Below are 25,202 nucleotides of genomic sequence, written 5' to 3' on the forward strand. Positions count from 1 at the left end.
CCTATTCACGCTACGCCGCCGTAAGTTAGGAGGCAAGTACTTTGTGAATACAGTACTTGCCTCTCTAAATTACGGCGGCGTAGTGTAAATACGATACGCTACGCTGCCGCAAAGATGCGCGCCCCTACCTGAATCCAGCTATACTGTACAAAAGTATGTAGGCATGGACTATAGGGTGAGTACCTGGACTGAAAACTGGCTACAGGGGTGAGTCCAAAGGGTGGTGATAAATTTGAAGTACTCGGAATGGTCTGGTGTGGAAAGTGGGGTCCCCTAGGGTTCTGTCCTGGGACCAATTCTGTTTAATATATTCATAAACAATCTGGAGGACGGGATAAACACCTCAATCTCAGTATTTGCGGACGATAAAAAGATAAGCAGGGGAAGTGTGTAGTAACTACTGCACACAGTGTACGGTTTATCTCTAAGTTGGGATGCGCCATAATGTTTGATTCCAAGACCTTAGGTGGATGCAACAATAATTTCATAACACATGTACACCCAGACAGCCATCCAGGTGGCACAGAACCCCGATCACCTGACTCCACCCAAATAAATAGGCGCTCCCAGCAGGCCAAGGGACCAAAGAGAACCCTGCCCATTGAGATACCCCATTCATTCATAATTTGTCCTTGCTATGCCCGTCTCCTACCCAATGTCACCAGCCATAATGTCACCTAGTGTCAGAAGAGAGAAGTGCAGAAATTACAGAATTAGGGGGAAATCAATTGATCTTCTAACAATTGGCCAAGACAACTATCGCCTGGCAACTAAATTTGATAGCAGCTCTGCCTAAACATCAGGGTGCTACACTCACATGATTGTGGTCCCGGGAACACACGCAAAAGGTATCATTCCGTGCAGGGTGAGTGGCTCCACCTGCATGTGTGCATTATGACCACAATTGAGGCACGCCCAATGTTATAATCAGTACCTACATTTACTAATATAAACCATGTACTTAGGGCATGCAGTACCATGTGATCTGGTGCAAATGCACTGGATTTGCAATCTGTGTTTGGGGTATTGTTAGGATTATATTGACACCCGTAACAGATCACACACACAGTGCGTTTTGAACACGGTATGGGAAAGGAGTTACATACTGTACCTCTTCAGCTTTCATTTATGACATACATTTTATTCCTAACTTATCAGCTAATTATACACATTTATTCCCATTGTAGCATGAAGATCCGTATCCCATGAAAATTGGTATCCCTGCAGTAGCAAAACGGCGTGCTTTGCCTGAATCCGGAGCATGTGCAGTTGCCACTGGTGATAAATACTGTAGTTACAGTACATAGTTGGTAAGGTTGAATAAAGACACCAGTCCATCCAGTTCAACCTGTGTGGGAGTGTGTGTTCATAATCATTTCCTGCATCTCTGACTCCTGTGTACACGTCTTCATGCTAATGCTACACCTGTTGTCCCTGAACGAACGTGTGAGAAGAGAAGATTCAGAATGCAGCCACTACCCAGAGCCCGACCATCAAACACCTTAACAAGATACAGGAAGTGTTGTGCTACTATCACCATGGCTGCGCTGAGGGAGGGAGGATTTACCCCCTTCCTCATAACATACTACTCATAACAACCCTCCTCCTCTCCAATGATAATAAGAGACCCGGTACTTCCTGAAGGAGATCTAGAGAAGACGGGGAGTCAGCGTCACCAGACCATGGCAAACCTTAGTGGGGCATCTTCATAGCCTGTCCAGGGCTCCTCTGTGCTGCTTTGGGGCTTTCTTTTTTATTTTATTTCCCGGACGTGAGCAGTCATGCAGAACATCAAGTGTGTGGTGGTCGGAGACGGGTGAGTAGAGGCTCTGCCATTACATCTACCTCTATATATCACCCGGGACACTAGGGGGCAGATACTGGCAGCACATGAGGTGACATATTTCATCTCTTGGGGGAAGGTTGGAGATCCTCTATTCCAGTACATCAGGCTGGTCATAGACTGTGCCAGGTGGGGCTCATCCAAAACATGTCTGGTGATCTGTATGGATCCTACATATGACTGGTCTCTGTGTGACCCGCTCACGCTGGTATGGCTAATTAATGATATGCTCTGAAAATCTTAGATACCATGTTGCCCCTTAGTAGTCCTATCATGTTTTGATGGGTTTTATGTTAAATAACACTTTCCAGACACCTCCTCTGTGTTGGGTTTCTGTTGTATGGATTCTTGTGTTATTCGAACAGCAAGTAAAGCTTTCTAAACACATCTCAAACGTGCTGTAAATGCCATGGGAGCACCTGTGAGGCATTTGTTCCAACGCACTACTCCCAACGCACCTGTTCCTAAAGAAATGGCTGTGTTTATAAGTGGGTGCTGCAGTGACCAACAGCTGGAACCAAAAATATAACGAGAAAACGTCAGCAGCACACAATGTATCTCCAGAGTGGGCTCAAAGCTTTAATCAGCAAGTACATTGATACAGCAGAAGCAACGTTTCAGGGCCTCACAGGACCCCTTCATCAGGCGTGTAACATCAGACCAGCATTGAGTGTGATAGATTCTGGGTATAGATTTCAGAATCTATCACACTCCACACTGATCTGAAGAACGACATGATGGGAACCTATTTACCTACCTAATATAACACCCTGTATATGACTAGGTGCACACTATACGATTTGACTATGGATCCAATTAAATAGGAACTAACGACGAAGAGGACCGTTCCGTGGCATTATATGGGTGACAATAACCATTTGTAGGAGGACTATTCAATGTGTTTCTATTTTGACGTTTTTGACTATTAGTATTCTTGCTGAAACTTTTCCTGAAGAAGCGGGTTACTTCCTTTGAAACGCAAACTGCGTCAAAATTACAGCAACTCACTGTGCTGTACTATAGGGCACCCACCAAATATCTGTATTCAAGGAGTACCAAATGGTTTTGGTTATGTTTTATGTGACGCTTTTGTGTGTTTTATATGTTTTGTTGATATGTATACATGTGCAATTTTTATCATATAAAAAAAAAAAATGTATACTTTTTACAAAAATTGGTTACCGTTATAGTCCTTATTTTTAGTTTGTTAGGGTCCATTATTTTGTATATTATTGATCAGGGTGAGGTACCAGACCTACAGTGCATGGTCTACCAAATGAGGGTCTCTTATGGAGGCCTTCCTCCGAATTGTAATGCGGCGTACACACGACCGTTTTTTTCGGGATGTAAAAAATAAAAAAAAAATTTATGTCAATAAAAACGATTGTGTGTGGGCTCCAGAGCATTTTTCACGACATAAAAAAAATGGCCATTAAAAATTTAGAACATGCTCTAAATTTTCACGTCGTTTTTAACGTTGTCGTTTTTAACGTCGTAAAAAATGGTCGTGTATGGACTTTAACGACGTGAAAAAACTGTGCATGCTCAGAAGCAAGTTATGAGACGGGAGCGCTCGTTCTGGTAAAACTAGCGTTCGTAATGGAGATAGCACATTCGTCACGCTGTAACAGACTGAAAAGCGCGAATCGTCTCTCACCAAACTTTTACTAACACAAAATCAGCAAAAGCAGCCCCAAGGGTGGCGCCATTCGAATGTAACTTCCCCTTTATAGTGCCGTCATACGTGTTGTACGTCACCGCGCTTTGCTAGAGCATTTTTTTTTCACGACCGTGTGTAGGCAAGGCCGGCTTAACAATAATCAGGTTGAAAAAAAACGTAGGGCCAGATTCAGAAAGGTATCTCCAGATACACCGTCGTATCTCTGAGTCTGGCCGGTCGTATCTATGTGCCTGATTCATAGAATCAGTTACGCATAGATTTCTATTAGATCCGACCGGCGTAAGTCTCTTACGCCGTCGGATCTTAATTGCATATTTACGCTGGACGCTAGGGGCGTGTACGCTGATTTACGCCTAGAATATGTAAATCAGCTAGATACACAAATTCACGAAAGTACGCGCGGCTGACGCAGTACAGTTACGCCGTTTACGTTAGGCTTTTCCCGGCGTAAAGTTACCCCTGCTATATGAGGCGTATATGCGGCGTACCAATGTTAAGTATGGACGTCGTTCCCACGTTGAATTTTGAAAAATTTACGTCGTTTGCGTAAGTCGTCCATGAATGGGGCTGGATGTCATTTACGTTCACGTCGAAACCAATACGTCCTTGCGGCGTACTTTGGAGCAATGCACACTGGGAAATTCCATGGACGGCGCATGCGCCGTTCGTGAAAAACATCAATCACGTCGGGGCATGGTTAATTTACATAACACACGCCCACCTCTTCACAATTTGAATTAGGCGGGCTTACGCCGGCCTATTTACGATACGCCGTCGCAACTTTCTTTTGAGAATACGGCACTTGCTTGTAAAAGTTGCGGAGGCGTAACGTAAATAGGATACGTTACTCCCGCACAAACATATGCCATTCTACGTGAATCTACCCCGTAGTTTTTTCTAGACCATTAAAATGGTCGTGTGTACACGGCATAAGAACACATTGCACTGCTGCTACACAATGGACACCAGTGCAGGTGCATGTTAGTGGTTAGGTTGGTACAAATGATCCCACCATGAGGTTGTAGACAGCGCTGATTGCGTTGGTTGTAGTGCACCTGCAGAAAGCGGGCTGTTCACTGTGGGGAACTAAATGATTGCTTATCAGTCGCAGAGATTTTCAGCATGTTAAAAAATCTGAGTGGTAAAGAGCACTTGGTGAGAGTTGATCATCTTTCTTGAATCACTCTGTACACAGTTTGGTTGTCAGATGGCGCTTATCAGGCCGCTACAGAGTGCAGCAGAGATTCGTAACCAGTGTTGCCAACCGTCCTTATTTTTACGGACAGTTCGTAAAAACGGGCACTTTTTCCCCCCGTTCGTAAATGTCTGTGGTTGCGGGAATGTGCCAGTAAAAATAGCCGAGACTGGTTTTGCTTGGAACTGCGCATTGGAGATTGGAGGCAGGGGGCGATGGTGGCTGCGGTGGCACCGCAGAGGGGGATGGAGGCAGGGTGTGTTAGTGGCAGGGGGTGATTGGAGGCAGGGGGTGTTGGTGGCACCGCAGAGGGGGATGGTGGAACCGCAAAGGGTGGGGGATGGAGGCAGGGGTTGTTGGTGGCACCGCAGAGGGGGATGGGGGCAGGGGGTGATTGGAGGCAGGGGGCTTGGGGGACATTGGAGACAGAAGGAAATTGTGACACCGCAGAGGGGGTGAAGGAAGGGGGTGTTGGTGGCAGAGGGGGATGGAGGCAGGGGGTGATGTGACTAAATAATTTGCCCTTATTACATCGAAAATAACAAAAATATGTTTTTTTACCTTAAAGCGGAGGTTTATCCAAAAAAACATTTATATCAGACCAACTTCTTTATACTTCTAACATGTACAGTCCACAATTTTTTTTTTTTTAGGCTGTACATACCTTCTAATCTATATTTGCAATCCGGCTTCCGGGTACTTCTCCCCGCGGGAGTAGGCGTTTCTATGCAGAGGAGGCATGTCATCTGGGAGGTCGCCCAGATGATTTACGTTGTTTCAGAAAAAGTTCTCCCCGGCGGATAAGGCCCCGCCCCCCGTATTGCGTAGGTGTGTCACAAGTTTCCGAAAGAAGCCAAACATGCAGAGCTGCGAGTCGGCTCTATACGGCGCCTGCGCACCGACTAGGAGCCGCGTAGAGCTGACTACGCAGGCGCCGTATAGAGCTTCTTCATGTTCGGCTTCTTTCGGAAACGCTGTGACTCGTGACGCGCCTACACAATACGGGGGGCGGGGCCTTATCCGCCAGGGAGAACTTTTTCTGAAACAACGTCAATCATCTGGGCCACCTCCCAGATGACATGCCTCCTCAGCATAGAAATGCCTACTCCCGCGGAGAGAAGTACCCGGAAGCTGGATTGCAAATATAGATTAGAAGGTATGTACAGCCTAAAAAAATTGCGGACTGTACATGTTAGAAGTGTAAAGAAGTTGGTCTGATATAAATTTTATTTGGGTGAACCTCCGCTTTAAATCACATTGCTATTTGCCTAGCGTACTTGTTTGTAGCCTAAATACTGAAATTTGCACCTAAAAATGTAATTTTGTAACTTTTGTGAAATGCCAGTAAAAACCTGTCTGCGCCGGTAAATTTCGGGTGTCGTGCCAGTAAATTTCAATCTGGTAGGTTGGCAACACTGTTCGTAACCCAGAGCAGCTTGAAATGATCCGTGTTTAAAAGTTGCCTGATCTGTAGCTTCATTTTGCACAATATTTTAGAATAGGCTTGGTTCTGTGCTAAAAGATCAGACACCATTGAAAGAGTTAAACTTCAGACGTTATGGCCCTGGAGAGAATGGCCTCCAACCTAACTGGTGTTGCTGGTTTTTCTCTGACAGCTCATTCACACGCACCTAAAACCCTGTACACACGGGCTGAACATAGGCTGTTGTCAGACGGTACAGTAGAAACTGGCCTGTGTATACAGGTCCTTCCCTTGTCCAACAGAAGCCAATCTCACAACTGGCTTGTGTCAAACGAGCATGCTGGAAAACCAACAGCTAATCAGCACTCTCAGCCAATGGCTGCAAGCACTGACTGGTGTGTTCTGGCGGGTGGGCGGGCCCCCTGTCAGAATACGATAGAACAGCGGGGTTGATCAATGTCACATAGTTAGTTCAGTGACCACCTCCTGGTTGAACGAAAAAACTAACTGTGTGTACCTGCAATTAAATATAACTGTGTGCTCTGTTCACACCGTACATGTGTGCTGCATAAAAATGCAGCATTCCAATACAGAAAACCTCATATCACATATATAGAGTTAATCGAAGTGTCATTTTGTGCTTATAATTATAAAAAATGTAAACACTTTTAGAAATCATGGGGCCTCATACAGACTACCTGCTGTTGACCCCACCCCTGGCCCCGCCCTGCCCCTCCTCTCCCTGAACCCACCATGACACTGGGTGCACACCTATGTGTATTTGTGTGTGTTTTGCACTTTGCAGAAATGCACTACAGTCTATTTAACATGGTTTCCTACGATACACGTTCACGTCTATGCATTTTTCAGCCACTGCAATTTTAGAAAGGTCAGGGACTTTTTTTCCCGTAGCAGATTGCATGTAATAGATTTCAGTGGACCTGCAACAAAAATGCAGGTGTTGCGTTTGGTATGCGTTTTTACATGCATTTTGTGTTTTTTTTCCTCCATGACAACTATGAATAGCTGGTTAAGCAGTAACCAATGAGTTGTCAGCTGTCAGCGGGATTCCCCGCCACAGCACCTTGTCCCCATGTTGATGAGGAAAGGGGCCTCTTCCCCACAACCCTGGCCAATTGGCTTCAGAAAAGGTATGTATAGCGATTTTTGCTTTACAGGGCTAGAAAGATTCAATTTAGAATGTGGCTGCAAGTAAATTTAGAGTTTGTTTTTGAATGAACAAGTGATACTACTTTTAGAGAACTGCCATTTGTGAAGGCTGGATTATGATACCCTTGTAGCAGTGGCGGCCCGTGCATTGTGGGCCCTGCCCCCGCCACCCTCCCTTTCTATGTGCCCAGCCCCTTTCCCGATCCCACCCTGTTGTTTGACGATAGCGAATTAATTTTCGCTATGGTCACACTACAGTTAATCCCCACCAATCAGGAGGCATGTCTGTGAGATTGGTCAAAGGGCCAGACGACCCTATTGGATGCCTAGCACTTTGGTGGAAGAGGAGACACACAGGGGAGGAAGCCTGAGGAGCGGACACAGAGGAGGATAGCCCCGCCACACAGCGCTTAAGTGCCGCTGGTCCACTTGCGGGTTGTCCAACTGGTGGTCAGTGACACGGGTGGCCAGTGCCATGCGTGGTCCGTTGGGTGCTGTGGGTGGTCAGTGCCACGCCGCCAGGTGCATGTTTGCCACCCCCCCTAAAAGGAGAACCCACCAGCCGCCACTGCCTTATAGAAAGCTGTCAGGTAGGATCTGCAGTCATGTCAGGGAAAGGCAGGGGGGTGCACTGGCTTATTAGAGGGAACACAGTTGATAAGGAAAGTGTTTCCAGCCAGCCTCCAGCATGAATTGAGATACCAACAGGGTGGATTTGATTTTAATCAAGTCGATTTAAATCATGATTTAAATCACTAGTAAAAATGCTTGACCACATCTAGTGGATGCCCGCTAACAGGCACTGCCCTGATGGATCTAAAATGACAGGCGTTCCTTAAATGTGAGGACTTATTCTTGCTGGTAGTTAGAATCTTTAATATTTGCAAACAAAATGAAGGCTTCCTATGTATAATAATAAGCTGTCAGGTTAGTAAAACAGAGATATCAGAACAGATTCAATCATACAGTTTGTAGTGTACATAGATTTGCAAAACACTAGGATAAAGGAATATTCCTGAATTTTGGTTTATCTCACTTTTTTTAATCTCATTCAGTGCATGTTATCTCAGCTTGCAGAGCTTGGATTCATTAAATGAGTTTAACAAAAATGTGAATATTGCAGAATATACTTCTTGCTACATAACTAAGCTCCATTTCATGCTGACTAAACTAAATTATTAATGTATTTTACATAGGAAACTATATTTCGATTTGTACTCAAAAAGCATTTGATTAAAATAAAAAAAATCAGATTTAAAAAAAAAAAATAAACATTGATTTTTAAACACCCTGGGTACCAATGTTCTAATTGGCCCAAATCCCCAACCTTTTTTTTAGTAGAATACAGTTAAGGACTGGTCACTTAACAGTTACCTTATCAGACATGACTGTAATCCTAAGGCCACAAACGAAACTGTTTCCTGAACTGGGAAATTTTGAAGCAGAAACAGGTCTCTATTATCGTATATTGTTTGTCTAGTTAGTTGGATTTTCCCCCTGCATGTCAGTAATGTTTGCTGATTAACTATTAACATCATACTGAAAGTAATTTCTAGATAAATTGATCTTTTCTCCTAAACATAGGCGTGTGCACAGGGTGTGCCATGTGTGCCCAGGCACACCCTAATCACCCTATACAGCACAGAATCACCCTATACAGCACAGATTCCCTCTTCTGCCCTGGCTCCCTCTCAGCAGCGCTGCCGGCTTTCGTCCTCTCCCACGGGCTGCAACTGTGGGCACACACAGGGTGATGTTTTGTGATGAGTGGGGGAAGTGGACAGTAAATATGTAATTTACCAGCCCCTTCCCTTTCTGAGTGAACACAGTAAGTGATTGATAGCGTGGGTTTGAGCTTTGGGGTGCACACCCTAATGCAATAGGCTGTGCACACCTATGCTCCTAAACTTTGTGTAATTGTGTCCACTTTATCTGAAGTAGAGTCAATAGCACTTCTTTGTGCTGATGATGAAAACTAAAATAAAAAGCCATCACTTTTATGATGAAGGTGGCTAAAGTGGAAAATAAAGCTAATAATAATTGTTCCTTAAAATGTTGCCTCCCCCTCCTCCTATTTATTTTGCATTGCCTGTTTAAAAAAGAGCAGTGTAAATACCTAGTTTAAAAGAGGCGATGTGATCCAGCAGCTACAGCTCCCCTGTGTCAGAGAATGGCTGCTGCAGGGGAGAGGAGGAAGCACTGACAATGGAGGGACAATGAGAGTTGGTGGGTGACAATGCTTAGAATGAACAGCCATTGAGCGCTTCCATTACACCGGGGAATCAGAGCTGCTGTATCATATGATCAGACGAGATAAAAAAAAGAAAAATACGTATTTATACTACTTCTTTTTTTTCCTTATATACTGTATCATATATACAGGTTATGCAGGATAGGTAGAAGAAGGGGGGAGGTTAAAACAGATGTTGCTTGGTTGTCTCTGGCTTTAAGCCTTATGACTAGTACACACGATCGGTTTTCCCAGCGGTAAAAAGTCCCCCGGGAAATCCGTGGGGAAAACCGAGAACCTGTTTGGCAGCTTTTTCCCCTACACACGGCCGGTTTTCTTGGCAGGAAGACTACCATGAGAGCTTTGGCCAGAATTCCTGCCCGTGTGTATGCTTCATCGGCACTGCCTCGCAGTGTTTAAAGGGGTTGTAAAGTAAGGTGACCAGACATCCCCAGTTTCAGGGGACAGTCCCCTGATTGAGGACACTGTCCCCGGACCAAGTCTGTCCCTGGTTTTGTCCCCAAATTGGATTTAATAGGGGGCAGGGGCAATTTCAAAGACAATCAGTGCAGAATTAAAATAAAAAAAATGGAATTACACCCCCCCCCCCACTCCGCCATGCCTACTAACATAGGGGGGTTGTATTTTTACCATTATCTGTGCCCCTTTCTGATGATCATGTGCTGGTCGGAGCGGAGAGAATATTTCTTCAGTTTCGGGTGCCCATTCAGCTTCGCCCGCATGTTCTTCGGCCTTGGCTCAAATCCTAGCCAGCCACCTGCCTATCTCCTTGCCTTACCTGGCAGAGTGATCTTCCTCCGCTCCCCATCCAGTAGTAGGCGGGGCCCGTAGAGTAATGCCGCGTACACACGATCGGTCCATCCGATGAGAACGGACCGATGGACCGTTTTCATCGGTTAACCGATGAAGCTGACTGATGGTCAGTCGTGCCTACACACCATCGGTTAAAAAAAACTATCGTGTCAGAACGCGGTGACGTAAAACACAACGACGTGCTGAAAAAATTAAGTTCAATGCTTCCAAGCATGCGTCGACTTGATTCTGAGCATGCGTGGATTTTTAACCAATGGTTGTGCCTACTAACGCTCGTTTTTTTTCTATCGGTTAGGTATGCATCGGTTAAATTTAAAACAAGATTGCTTTTTTTAATCTATAGATAAATAACCGATGGGGCCTACACACGATCGGTTTGGTCCGATGAAAACGGTCCATCAGACCGTTCTCATTGGTTTAACCGAAAGTGAGTACGCGGCATAAGACTTGAGAGGCAGGCGGCGACGGGCAGAGAGTCGATGATTGTTACCATTACTAGTAAAGAAAAAATATGTACCCGGATTTCATTTTAAAAATCTGGTCACCTTATTGTAAAGGCAATTTTTTTTTCCCTAAATAGCTTCCTTTACCTTAGTGCAGTCCTCCTTCACTTACCTCATCCTTCCATTTTGCTTTTAAATGTCCTTATTTCTTCTGATAAATCCTCACTTCCAGTTCTTCTGTCTGTAACTCCACACAGTAAAACGACACTCACTTTCTTCCTGGTGTGGAGAAAGCCTCTTGAGGGGGGAAGGGGGAATGAAAACTGCAATTTAGCATACACGCGGCTGTTTTTCCTGGCGAAAAACTGTCATGGCAGTTTTCCTGCTGGGAAAACCGGTCGTGTGTACGAGGCATAAGGTCCTTGTTACACTTGATCCTGTTGCTGGCAAGAACTCATCAGTGACCAAATCCCAAAAATTCACAGGGAGAACATTCATCTGCTTGTATGTGTTGCTGACAGGCGTAATCAGTGAGGTGTCAGCGGCGCCTCACAGCCAACAACGATTCAGAAGGTAGGTCGCCATCAAGAAAGTGACATGTCGCTCATCCAGTCGGCGAGTGAGCAACACATGCAAGCAGGTGTTTAACCTCCTCTCTGCTGTTTCCTCTATAGGGGGTCCTACAGAATCAGAAGTGTGACTTGTGCCTAATCTCCCTGGTCTATAAAAATATAAATTCCTGGTTTGCCTACTTGTCTCAGGTCAGTGACTGCCTTGGCTGTTGTTTGGGTGAATGAGTCCTAATGACTTCAAAGTGTAGAATAAAAAATAAGCAGAATATTTCAGGTGTTGCAATAATTCTCACCTTTAGTTCAGCGGGATAATGATTTGATTATTAGATTTGATGGGCTTCTTGGACAGCAGCTCCAATTTGATGCTCATATTTCTTCCCCCATGTTACCTGACCAGACGGCTCTATAGTACATTTACTACTATAGATGTGGGCAGAACCACGTAATTCACAGCAGAAGCTAAACTACAAGTTCAAGGAGCTGATCTCCTGTAGGCTCTCGGCGATCATCATGAGACACGAACAATGGAGATATGCAATGTAAACAAAGCATATCTCCATTGTGACAATAGGGGAAGGGACGATCCTGTTCCTCTGCAAAGCAGAGATACGAATCGCTCTTTTCCCCCAGTTAAAGCAGCACACAGTAAACACAAAAACACAGCCGAGACACACATTTAACTCTTTGATTGCCCCTGGTGTTAACCCCTTCCCAGCCAGTGTCATTAGTACAGTGACAGTGCACATTTTTAGCACCGATCCCTGTATTCGTGTCACTGGTCCCCAAAAAGTGTCAATTAGTGTCCTGACTGTCTGCTGCAATATCGCAGTCCCGCTATAAGTCCCTGATCGCCGCCATTACTAGAAAAAATTCTATAAACATATCCCATATGTTGTAAAGGCTATAACGTTTGCGTAAACCAATCAATATACCTAGTGGGATTTTTTTTTACCAAAAACATGTAGCAGAATACATATTGGCCAAAATGTATAAAGAATTTCGATTTTTTTTACTTTTCATTATTGGATATGTTTTAAAGCAGAAAGTAAAATAATTTTTTTTTTTTTTAAATGTCGGCCTTTATTTCTTTATAGCGGCAGAAATAAAAATCACACAGGTGCTCGGTCAAATACCACCAAAAGAAAGCTCTATTTGTGTACAGCGTCACACCACCGCACAATTGTCAGTTAAAACAACACAGTGCCATATCGCAAAAAATGGCTTGGTCAGGAAGGGGGGAAAACCTTCCGGAGGTCAAGTGGCGTATGTCAAGATAAAATAATGATAAAAAAAAAAACCTATGCATTTCATCTGTGTAATACATGCACATTTATGTGTTTTGTACCTTTTAAAGTCTCTGCAAATACAGAAAAATTGCTCTTAACAAGTAACAGTCAACCAGATAGAGGCTTACTGGCACTGCCAGTTCAGTTCAGTTGTTCTTTAATTGTTTACATTATTATTAATATTGAAATAAATAAAGCATTTGAGTTATTTTCTATTCTTTTACAGAACGGTTGGTAAGACTTGTTTGCTGATAAGTTACACCAGCAATGCATTCCCTGGAGAATACATCCCAACTGTGTAAGTAAAAAACAAGGTCCCATCATTGCAATACTTTTAGTAATTTGACTAATCAGCCATTTAAAGTGGACCAATCAGTAATTGGACAAGTCTACGTGACTACATTTCTGGAAGGTCACTATATTCAGCAACAGTATACCGTATATACTCGAGTATAAGCCGAGGCACCTAATTTTACCACAAAAAACTGGGTGTCCATCTGCATGCCTCACTGTGCCTCACTGTGTTCATGCCTCACTGTGCCCATGCCTCACTGTGCCCATGCCTCACTGTGTCCATGACTAGACTGACGTTTAACACGGGAGTCTATAGAAGGGGTGCTCAGGTTTGAAAAATCAGTCCCCCAGACAACAAACTTTGCACACTTGTAGAGGAGAAATGGGGCTACATGTGTGCCAAGCTCTGGGTCCAGGAGACCTACGACCGGCCGGTACTGGCTCCCCGAAATCACCGGAGAAATTACCGTTTAACATGGAAGTCTATGGAAGGGGTGCCTGGCTTTGAAAAAAAATCAGTGTTCCCCGGCCGTAGGTCCCCCAGACAACAAACTTTTCACACTTGTAGAGAAAGAGTGGGGCTACATGTGTGCCAAGTTTGGGCTCCAGGATCCCCAAAGTCCATGAAATCAGGCACAAAAAGCTGACTCGAGTATAAGTCGAGGGGGGCATTTTCAGCACAAAAAAATTTGCTCAAAAACTAGGCTTATACTCAAGTATATATCCAAAATGGTTGTACCATTTCAGTATTACAAAGCACAGCTCCTGTCCAGTCAACTTGCCAGGACAAAGTTCACACTGGGAATTGTGTAGTGTTTTTTTCTCATCAGCTATTCTCTGACTTTTTATTGTGATTTTCTTAAAATGTTTAAGCCTGTGAACATATAAATTTATATTCCAAATTCAGATTTGACAACTATTCTGCCAATGTTATGGTTGATGGAAAACCAGTTGGCTTGGGCCTGTGGGATACAGCTGGACAAGAAGATTACGATAAACTTCGTCCATTGTCTTATCCACAGACGGTAAGGATCCACGTTTTTTCTCCTTTGTACAGCTATGTGAGCATGGGTGAAAGCACCATGTTTATGTAATGCCCTCTGGATCAGATTGTTCCTGGTTGGATGTAATTCATTGTGCCTCCAATGTATACTTTATTAGGCTGGGTTCACACTTAATTTGAATGCGGCTCACAACAGGGATCCGGTGCGTCCCTTTTCTCAGTTTTAAGGACGAATCACGCCCAAACTTTTGCCTGAATTCAGACCTGAAACAGAGCCAAAGACGAACAGGACCCCTGTGCAATTTGCTCCACAGCCCCCGAAGATGTGTGAACCGGCTCCACTGAGGACCGGTCACAGTTTCCTGTCATGCAAATTGGATGCGGGCAAACCTGTATCCAATTTGCATAAGTGTGAACCCAGGGGCACACAAGCAATATATTTGATGCTGCACCCAGTGGTTAAGTAGACACTATTAGGTAGATTCAGGTACGTTGCCGCAACTTTAAGGCGGCGTAGCTTAAGGCATTTAAGCTACGCCGCCATAAGTTAGCGAGGCAAGTACATGATTCACAATGTACTTGCCTGCTAAGATACGGCGGCGTGGCGTAAATGCGGCGGGCGCAAGCGCGCCTAATTCAAATTCGGCTGAGGGGGCGTGTTTTATGTCAATCCGCTTTGACCTTACGTTTTTGACGTATTTTATTAACTGCGCATGCGCCGGGCGCCTACATTTTCCAGTGTGCATTGCGGCTATGTATGCCGCACGGGCCTATTGATTTCGACGTGTACGTAAACAACGTAAATCCCTATTCACGGACGACTTACGCAAACAACGTAAAAATTTCGAATTTCGAAGCGGGAACGGCGGCCATACTTTAACATTACTATTCCACCTATGAGATGGAATAACTTTAGGCCTGATAATGCCTTACGGAAACGGCGTAAATGTACTGCGGCGGCCGGGCCTACGTTCGTGAATCGGCGTATCTACTCATTTACATATTCTACGCCGACCGCAATGGAAGCGCCACCTAGCGGCCAGCCTCAATATTGCAACCTAAGATAGGACGGCGCAAGCCGTCGTATCTTAGATATGTTTAGGCGTATCTCTGTTTGAGAATACACTTAAACATAAATCGGCGTAGATTCTGAGTTAGGTCGGCTTATCTACTGATAAGCCGGCCTAACTCTTTCTGAATCTAGCTATATAACATTAGCTCTTATAAGTGCTGTTACAGTCCAGAAGGCTACCATGCCCTTCGTTATCATACTGTGGACGTAATATCAACATCAACCCTTTTCATGTGTGGGCTAGCACATGCCTTTTGTTTTTCCTCAGCAGTTTTAGGAGTGTTTAAGGTAAATATTAGTGATGCACCGATATATCGGCTGCCGAAAATTATAATTTCAAAAATAGGGTTATCAGCGTTTAGCCAACTGAAAAAAAGGTGCCGATAATAACGGTGTGGGTTGCAATTTGCAGAGCTAATTGCCTTGCTTGCAAATTAATGCTTTTATTGTCCCTTTTTGATCTGTAATCTAAAACGTCCCGGTAAGGGGAAAAATAGAGGAACTGGTAATTCAGTCTCCATGTCCTATGTTTGATTTTTTTTTTTTTTTCTCCTGCGAAATCAATTTTTTTTGCAGCATAATCAAAGAATATTGTTAAAAGACTTGTTAATGTACCGTCTGCCTTTTATCTTTTTAGGACGTGTTCCTAGTTTGCTTTTCAATTGTGAGCCCAGCTTCATTTGAAAATGTCTATGAAAAGGTAAACAGGGTCTTTTTTTACTGGGGTTTTCCACACTACAGGAATGTAAGGATGTTTTATATGGTAAATGGTAAATTGTCTTAAATGGAGATAGTTTGGAACCAAAGACACCAGTGTTTAGCCTGCTTGCCTGACATCTGCCCTAACCTGGGTCATGTTGTTGGTCCTAAACCACTTTGTCTATAAAGACAATAAGGAAGAACACTTTACACTTTATTGATACATATTTGCACATTAGTGCATCACAATATTGGTTTGTTTGTATGTAATATATTTCTACACTTATGGTATATTGATTAGTTTAACCACTTATGGACCCCTTCACGCCGATATACGTCGGCAGAATGGCATGGCTGGGCACAATCACGTACCTGTACATGTCCCTTTAAGGCCCAGCCATGGGGTCGCGAGCGCGCCTGGTCCGAAGCTCCGTGACCGGGCCCGCGGGACCTGCGGACCCGGTCACCACCGGTGTCCCGCGATCGGTCACCGGAGCTGAAGAACGGGGAGAGGTGTAAACACACCTTCCCATTTCTTCATTGTGGCAATGTCAGTGATCGTCTGTTCCCTAATATAGGGAAAGACGATCACTGACATCACATGTCCAGCCCCGCCCCCCTACAGTTAGAAACACATATGAGGTCACACTTAACCCCTTCAGTGCCCCCTAGTGGTTAACTCCTAAACTGCAATGGTCATTTTCACAGTAATCAGTGCATTTTTATAGCACTTTTCGCTGTGAAAATGACAATGGTCCCAAAAATTTGTCAAAATTGTCCGATGTGTCCGCCATAATGTCGCAGTCACGAAAAAAAACTGCTGATCACCGCCATTAGTAGTAAAAAAAAACAATATTAATAAAAATGCCATAAAACTATCCCCTATTTTGTAAACTATATGAATTTTGCGCAAACCAATCGATAAACGTTTATTGCGATTTTTTTTACCATAAATAGGTAGAAGAATACGTATCGGCCTAAACTGAGGAAAAAAAAATGTTATATCTTTTTTGGGGATATTTATTATAGCAAAAAGTAAAAAATATTGTTTTTTTTTTCAAAATTGTCGCTCTATTTTTGTTTATATGCAAAAAAAAACGCAGAGGTGATCAAATACCACCAAAAGAAAGCTCTATTTGTGGGGAAAAAAGGACGCCAATTTTGTTTGGGAGCCAAGTCGCATGACCACGCAATTGTCAGTTAAAGCGACGCATTGCCAGATCGCAAAAAGGGGCAAGGTCCTTAACCTGCATAATGGTCCGGGTCTTAAGTGGTTAACACATAGAATATATTTATTGTGAATTGATTTATATACATATATATTTTCACTAATTTAAAGGTTTTATTTAAAAGGGATTTTGGACCAGCGCTGCTTTTTCTCTCCCATAATTTTTTGGTTCACCAAAAAAATTTTGTGGCTGTGATCTGTTTCCTCGTTGTGGCTTATACTCGAGAGGGGGGAGTTTGGGACTTTAAAGTGGATGTAACCCCTCCATACACCCAGTGAAGTGAACAGCCTCAGATGATAAGATGATACACAGAGATTAACCAAATCTTCCCATATAGGTTTTATATGTATATCTGCTGTGTTCATATTTATATACTGTTTAGAAAGTTGAGATCGTGTTGGGAGATTTTCTCTTCCTGGTTAACACAGAGTGTTGTGTCTGGGCATGCAGCCAAGATAGCTAAAACAGCTGATTAAAGGAAAGGCACACACCCCCTCTCATCATAGGCAGAGACTCTCAGAGCTGTTTTGTAATAGGTGCTGCTCTCTACTACTCTATTTTAGCAACCTCCTTTGACAAAAGATTCAGGCTGCTTTTGTCTAAAAAAAAATATGTCGAGTTCTCAGGCTGATAACAGAGGAACCGTTCAGAAGAGAGCTATAAGACTTAGCTCATTGGAAAGGGATAACAAAATACTGCATATATATATGTTCCTAGCTCAAATTTCATGAATCGGGTTTACATCCACTTTAAATGAGGCACAATAAATGTACCTCCATCCCTGGTTCAAGTACATAAGAAAGGAATGTGGGACTTTACATGAGACAATTGACTTGTGGCGGTAGAGTGGTTAGAAAACATTATTTATTTGTGACAATAGTATGAAACAAGTAAAAAAAGTATTTTCATATATATACATACACATGCACACATGGCAAGAACATAATGGATACATATATGTCAGCTTGGCAGCACATGAGAGGTAATGAATATTGATAACATGTAATACAAGGTATTTCCTATTAGCAGGCATTGGACGCCATATGCAACAGAGCTGCTGTAAACACAGATAGATACACATCCACATTAATAGTTACATAGTGCTCCATGAATTTTGAATGTATAAAAGATATATATGGGCTAGTGAATAGGTAATGAGCCAGACTTGACTGAGCACCCCATGGAATTGTGACACGTTTCATGGCTATATGCCAATCATCAGGAATAAACTGTAAATACAAATGGATATGTAGTATTAGTTAATATGTTCTTCCCCTAAGGGGAGAAAATACCTCATTGGGGGAGAAAAATCTATACTCACAGGTCGGCTGAAGCACTCTGCTTGGCTAGTTGTCTGTTCCGGAGCTGAGGCAAGGAACCCTGCCCCAGCCAAGAAAACATCCACATAGCATGCCTGATCACCACAACACATCCCACATGTGTGGGGATGATTGCAAATATGTTTGTGAATATGATGTTCTGGAAAAAATGTATAAACATATGTGAAAAGTATGTGAAAGTAAAAAAAGTGAAAAAACATGATGAGTGTTAGGGAGAAAAATGTCAAATGTTCTCACTTTTACTACCCAATTCCTGATGAATGGCATATAGCCATGAATAGTGTCAAGTGGGGTGCTCAGACAAGTCTGGCTCATTACCTATTCACTGACCCATATATATCTTTTATACATTCAAAATTCATTGAGTACTATGGGCCAGATCCACAGCCAGCGGGCTTAACTTAAATCTTCCTATTTAAGTTACACCGCCACAAAATTTCTACCTAAGTGCCCGATCCACAAAGCACTTACCTAGAAATTTTCGGCTGTGTAACTTAAATCTGTCCGGCGCAAGGCATGCCCAATCTAATGGGGCGAGTCCCATTTAAATTAGGCGAGCTCCCGCGCCGGACGTACTGCGCATGCTCCCGAAGCGATTTTCCCGGCGTGCTTTGCGCAAAGTTACGTTACGCCGAGTTTTGTGAATCGCGCCGGGTAAAAAAAGTTGCGTTGGGAAAAAAAAGAGATGCGGCGGGAAAAAAAAAAAAAAAAAAAAAAATTTGACAGCGTCGCGGGAAAGAAGGGTCTACTTTTACATGGTGTACTAACTTTACACTTTGTAAAAGTAGCCCTAATTTTGCGTTTGCAAACTAACAACTTACGGAGACTTCACGAAGGGTAAGTGCTAATTTGCATACCCGACGCGGAATTTCGACGAGAAATTCCCCCAGCGGCGGCCGAGGTACTGCATCCTAAGATCCGACAGTATAAAACTATTACACCTGCCGGATCTTAGGAATATCTATGCGTAACTGATTCTGTGAATCAGTCGCATAGATAGAAACAGGGATACGACGGCGTATCAGTAGATACGCCGGCGTATCCCTTTTGTGGATCTGGCCCTATGTAACTATTAATGTGGATGTGTATCTATCTGTTTTTACAGCAGCTCTGTTGCATATGGTGTACCAATGCCTGCTAATAGGTGTTACTAAGTAATTGTATATCTAGGATTTAATATCTCACATATATGATATATGGTTAAAATAAGAGAGTTCTATTGTCCAGAGTGAAAGCTTTAACATAACACACATTTATTAGAGAAAAGATATTAGCTATCTAATACACTGCATACAGTTACAGTATTTAAACTAAGGGAGTAAAAGTTAGTTTGCAAATATAAAGTAAGTACATCACACAAAAATATCACACCTAACAAATTATGACAAAGATATGGTAAGTGCGTGAGGAGAAGATTCCTTGATATTACCTTGAGAACGGTGCTTCCTGGGCCCAGGGTCTGTTCTAATTTTTCCTTCTATCTAACTAGACTGAAATGTCTTAATTTATATCCCTGGGGCCCACTCTGATTGGATATGGGTATCCTTTCCCAATATGGTCACAGCTTCTTCCCACCTTAAATTTAGGGATGAATAGATTTTAAGACAAGTTAATTAACTCATGGTTCCATTAACTTCCCTTCAATGGCCATTCATGTACAGGAAGAGTCATTCACGGTGTCTCCGTGTAGTCTAGCGTCCCGCTGTGATTTCTCTTCCTGGGTTGTTTGTATATCAAAAAGGTGAGGTGGACTGGCCGTCTCTTGCGACATTATCCACTTGCCTTCATGCATATCAAACGCACTACACATCTTATCATTATCGTATATTATATCTATGTACAATTATTCCCAGTTGCTAATGGCGATTAGACATAACATTTTTTATAAGGCAACATAGGAAATACCTTATATTACATGTTATCAATATTCATTACCTCTCATGTGCTGTCAAGCTAACATATATGTATCCATTATGTTCATGCTATGTGTGCATGTGTATGTGTATATATACATATATATATATATATATATATATATATATATATATATATAAATACTTGTTTACTTGTTTCATAATATTGTCACAAATAAATAATGTTTACTAACCTAATTGTGACTTAATGCATCCCATTTCCCAATTAGACCCTGTGTTGCTGTTTTTTATTTTTCAAGGAAGAAAGTTTGTTCTTTTAGCTTTAACTGTGGGTTGGAGGAACCTTACTAGATCTTTAATTTAATTATAACTTTATTTTTTGTGTATATTTTGTGTATTTTTAAATAGTGGTACCCAGAAGTCCAACACCACTGCCCCAGCACTTCTATCATTCTTGTGGGTACAAAACTTGATCTGAGAGATGATAAAGAGACAATTGCAAAACTGAAAGGGCAGAATCTTGCACCCATTACTTTTCCTCAGGGACTTACCATGGCAAAAAAGATTGGTATGTTGTGTTTTTTTTTTTTTCTGTTGAAATATTTATAACGAGTGAAACAGGTTTTCCAGGATAGCAAAATAATGGCTTGAATTCATCTAAATTTCATTCAGTCAATTTGTCATGTAACATCAGGCCAATAACAAGTTTTATAATTCCTCCTGTTAAAGAACTAACAGAGACAGTTTTTGGCTTCCTTAAATTCAGCGTGACAGCATGGGCGTCCGCTCCATAGGGAAAGGGGGGTCAATTGCCCCCCCCCCTGGAAGTCAGAGTGGACTGCACTTTTCAGGCTCCACATGGATGCATTCGACACACACACCATATCTTATTAAAAATTATTATTTTTAATAATGTGGAATACTTTCTATGTAGAACCTGAAACGTCCCAGTATATTCCTGACATTGTCATGAGTATAAAGAGACATACAGAATACAGCCCACCTCCAGAAAAGGGAAAATTTCACCTTTGCACTGCTGTGGGGAAATTAACACTTGTACTTCTATGTTTCCATGTTCCAGCCAGCCGCACTGCTCTCCTCCTTAACCCAAAGCCTCAGCATCATTGCATACCATACAGGAACATTAACCCTGTATGGTACAATGAGGATGATGGAGTGCCACCACAGCCTGTCACAACTTTCACAGAAGCTGCAGGGGACCAGTCACAGAGATTGAGGGAATCAGGAAAAGTTTGGTACACAGAGAGTATATTTGTTCCAATTTACTATGTTTATTATGCCTCAGAGAAAGGAACTGGAGAATTCACACTCAGTCCCTTTCTATTTTTCGAAAGTGAGCTATCAGGGGTCTGTTTAGTCCCCTGATATTTCACCAAAGCCCCCCAACAAGACTGTTAAAAAATGTAAAAAAATTAATTAAAAAACGACTGAAATCATCCACTGCCCTTCTAACACCACCCACTGCCCTACTGACACCATCCATCCTATTCGGCTGCTGGGGTTAAACCTCAGCTAGTGGTCGAAGACAGGGTTTAAATGTGACTGTGTATTGCCGCTGCCACAGCGCCCCCCTTGAAAAAATTTCAGCGGACGCCCATGCGTGACAGTCTTCTGTAAACATTCGTATTTCATATGTGGCATGGTGCTTTAGCTAGTTAGCCCAGTCAGGCATGTCTGATATGTGAACAAAACAAGCTCATGTCTGCATTTTTTTTTCATTTTTTATTGGTTTGCTCTGGGCTTTACTATAAAAGGGTTCCTGGGGGCTATGGAGCCACCCAATCACTGTTAACAACTGGCGGGTACTGGCCCTAAGTGATGGTAATAAAGTTAAAGTAGTATTAAAGGCAAAACTTTTTAATTTTGGATAGAGTAACTGTCCAGTGTGTGCGTTTTTTTTTTCTCCCCTTCACTTCCTGTCCCATAGTCAAAACGGAGTGAGAGGAAAGATAATTAAAAACAAGTTTTTTAAAAATCACCTAGACATTTTGGATGGCAAATTATTTTGCATTGTAATGTTTTGTGGGGTGTTTGTATCCATAAGCCTAGTGAACTCTAAAACACATTTTACAGGATTCTAATTCCGCAAAAAGCAAACATAAGTCAGAACTGATATCCTATAAAATGTTATCGTTATCTGTAAACGGACAAAGTACAATAACAAACTGTTCAAAAGAAATGAGTCATAGGATGTGTAATGATGTGTTTACCGCGACAAAGTAGATTCTGTATTATGGAACGTTATCAGTTGCCATTCACCTGTTCTGTTGTCCTGTCCCAGAATCTGAAATGTCCCCACTTTTAGGTCCATTATCCTAACCACTTAACTCCTTGGCCAATTTTGACACTTCTCACATAAAAAATCATAACTTTTTCTAGAAAATCTTTAGAAACCCCAAGAATGTTATATTTGTTTGAAAACAGAGACCCTGCAGAATAAAATGGTGGTTGTTGCAGTTTTTTATGTTGAACAATATTTGCACAGCCATTTAAAACACCAATACAGACAAATTAGTGTGCACAAACGCAACACAATACCCAATTTTTGTTAAATATAAAAGATGGTGTTGTGCCAAGTAAATGATACCTCACATGTCATGCTTTAAAACTGTCCCCCTTGTGGAATGGCGACAAACTACAGTACCTAAAAAAAATCTCCATAAGTGTCACTTTAAAAGCCTTTACAGGTTACCACTTTAGATTTGAACGGGAGCTCTCCCGCTAGAATTATTGCTCTGTGTGACATTAGATATTTTTTTTTAACTTTAACCCCAGATCTCTCCTCTGCCCTCCAACATCAGTTTAATCAGATGCATTACAAGCCGGTACCGATAGTGATGAAATCCTTGTCGCTTCAGGTTTCTTACATCGCAGAGCGTAGGTGGGTACGGCTGTACCTTCCTTCCCTCTCAATTCACCACTACACCAAACGGCTGCAGATTTCTGCAGCTGAATCGATTAATAGTGTATTAAATTAATAGGTTAATATTTTCTCTGGTAAATGCTTGGATGTCATCTTTTTCGTGAGCAAACACAGTTTTAGACTTTGTCATTCAAATCATTAGTAAGACCTCATCTGGAACATGCAGTTTGGGCCCCAGTTCTCAAAAAGGATATTGGAAAACTAGAGAAAGTGCAGAGAAGGGCACCCAAACTGATTAGAGGCATGGAGGAGCCCAGCTATGAGGAAAGATTACAGGAACTGAATGTATTCACTCTTGAGAAGAGGAGAATAAGGGGGGATATGATCAACATGTACAAATATATAAGGGGTCCATATAGTGAACTTGGTGTTGTTATTCACTTTACGGTCAACACAAAAGACAAGGGGGCACTCTTTACGTCTAGGAGGAAAAAAGATTTCATCTCCAAATACAAAAAGGTTTCTTCACAGTAAGAGCTGTGAAAATGTGGAACAGACTCCCTCCAGAGGTGGTTCTGGCCAGCTCAGTAGATTGCTTTAAGAAAGGCCTGGATACTTTCCTAAATGTACGTAATATATCTCAGTACTAACATTTATAGGTAAAGTTAATTCAGGGAAAATCCGATTGCCTCATGGGGGATCAGGAAGGATTTTTTTCCCCTGCTGTAGCAAATTGGATCATGCTCTGCTGGGGTTTTTTACCTTCCTCTGGATCAACTGTGGTTATAGAATTGGGTATATGGGATTGTACGATATTTTTTATTTATATTTTTATGGTTGAACTGGATGGACTTGTGTCTTTTTTCAACCTGACTAAGGCCGTGTACACACGGTCGTTCCAAACCGATGAGAATGGTCCGACGGGCCATTTCCATCGGTTCACTGCTGAAGTGGCCTGATGGTCTGATGTGTGTACACACCATCGTTCCAAAAACCGATCGGGTCAGATCGCGGTGACGTCAAACACACGACGTGCTGGAAAAAACGAAGTTCAATGCTTCCAAGCATGTGTCGACTTGATTCTGAGCATGCGCGGGTTTTGAACCAATGCTTTTCTGTACTAACCATCAGTTTGGACAGATTGGTCAGCGGTCCATCGGCTCGATTTTAAAGCATGTTTTAAAACTTTGGACCGAAGGACAACAGACTGATGGGCCATACACACCGTCGGTTTGGACCGATGAAAATGAACCTTGGTCCATTCTCATCGGTTTGGAAAGACCATGTGTACGCGGCCTTACTATGTAACTATGTAACTATGTCATTAGCAAGACCAAAGTTCATTTTTCTCTCAGATGTCAATAGAACGAGGAAGTTCATTTTAGTTATTGACAGCTGTAAAGACTTTGCCGTAGCTTGAAGGGGTTTGTCAATATTATCGTATACCTTGGATTTAAATACATGTTAATCATTACCAAATTGGAAATCCCCAGAGAGAGAAGAAACAATTGACTTACTTTGGCTTTCTCCTGACAGGTGCCAGGAAATACTTAGAATGCTCAGCACTTACGCAAAGAGGACTGAAGATTGTGTTCGATGAAGCAATAAGAGCTGTTCTCATCCCACCACCAGTGAAGAAGAGGAAGAAAGAGTGTCTGCTTTTGTAATCCTTGCACTGCTTCTCCCCCAGTCCCAGACTTGAAAATGCCAACCCCAGTCCTATTTGTAAAAAAATATTATCTGCCTAAAAAATCTTAAATAGAAAATCCATTAAGTGACAAATCTTTTTCAGACTCTACTGAAACCCTTACCTGAATGATAGATCAGTCTATTTAGCCTTATTTTTCTGAAAACGGTTTCTCCATTTTGCTTGAACTAATTAAATGTTGCCAAAACACCCACTCAGTTTCTACAATTTCTGCTACAAACATGAGCCATTGAATCTATTAGAGACATGACTTTTTACTCAGATCTGATTTTCTGGATGGAGGAAACAAAAAAACTGACAGTAGGCAGGAGCCTTACTGCATATATTAAACACTTTATTAATCTTAGTTCACTGTATTGCATTGTAGGATGTCACTAAGTTCTGTCTCAGACCGATTTAGGGCTTAGACATGACACAGCCCT

At 42.4% G+C, this 25,202-nt stretch overlaps 1 protein-coding gene across 1 annotated transcript; it reads left to right on the top strand.

Moving 5' to 3' along the window:
- Window positions 1–1,447: 1,447 nt before the first annotated feature.
- On the top strand, window positions 1,448–24,977 carry LOC120943488 (ras-related C3 botulinum toxin substrate 1-like). The gene is made up of 6 exons (XM_040356821.1): window positions 1,448–1,816; window positions 12,904–12,975; window positions 13,879–13,996; window positions 15,684–15,746; window positions 20,597–20,756; window positions 24,609–24,977. The coding sequence occupies exons 1-6, from the start codon at window positions 1,782–1,784 to the stop codon at window positions 24,737–24,739; spliced, it is 579 nt and encodes a 192-aa protein (XP_040212755.1). The 5' UTR covers window positions 1,448–1,781; the 3' UTR covers window positions 24,740–24,977.
- Window positions 24,978–25,202: the final 225 nt, after the last annotated feature.

Source organism: Rana temporaria, chromosome 6, assembly GCF_905171775.1.
Source record: "Rana temporaria chromosome 6, aRanTem1.1, whole genome shotgun sequence".
Taxonomy (NCBI): Eukaryota; Metazoa; Chordata; class Amphibia; order Anura; family Ranidae; genus Rana; species Rana temporaria.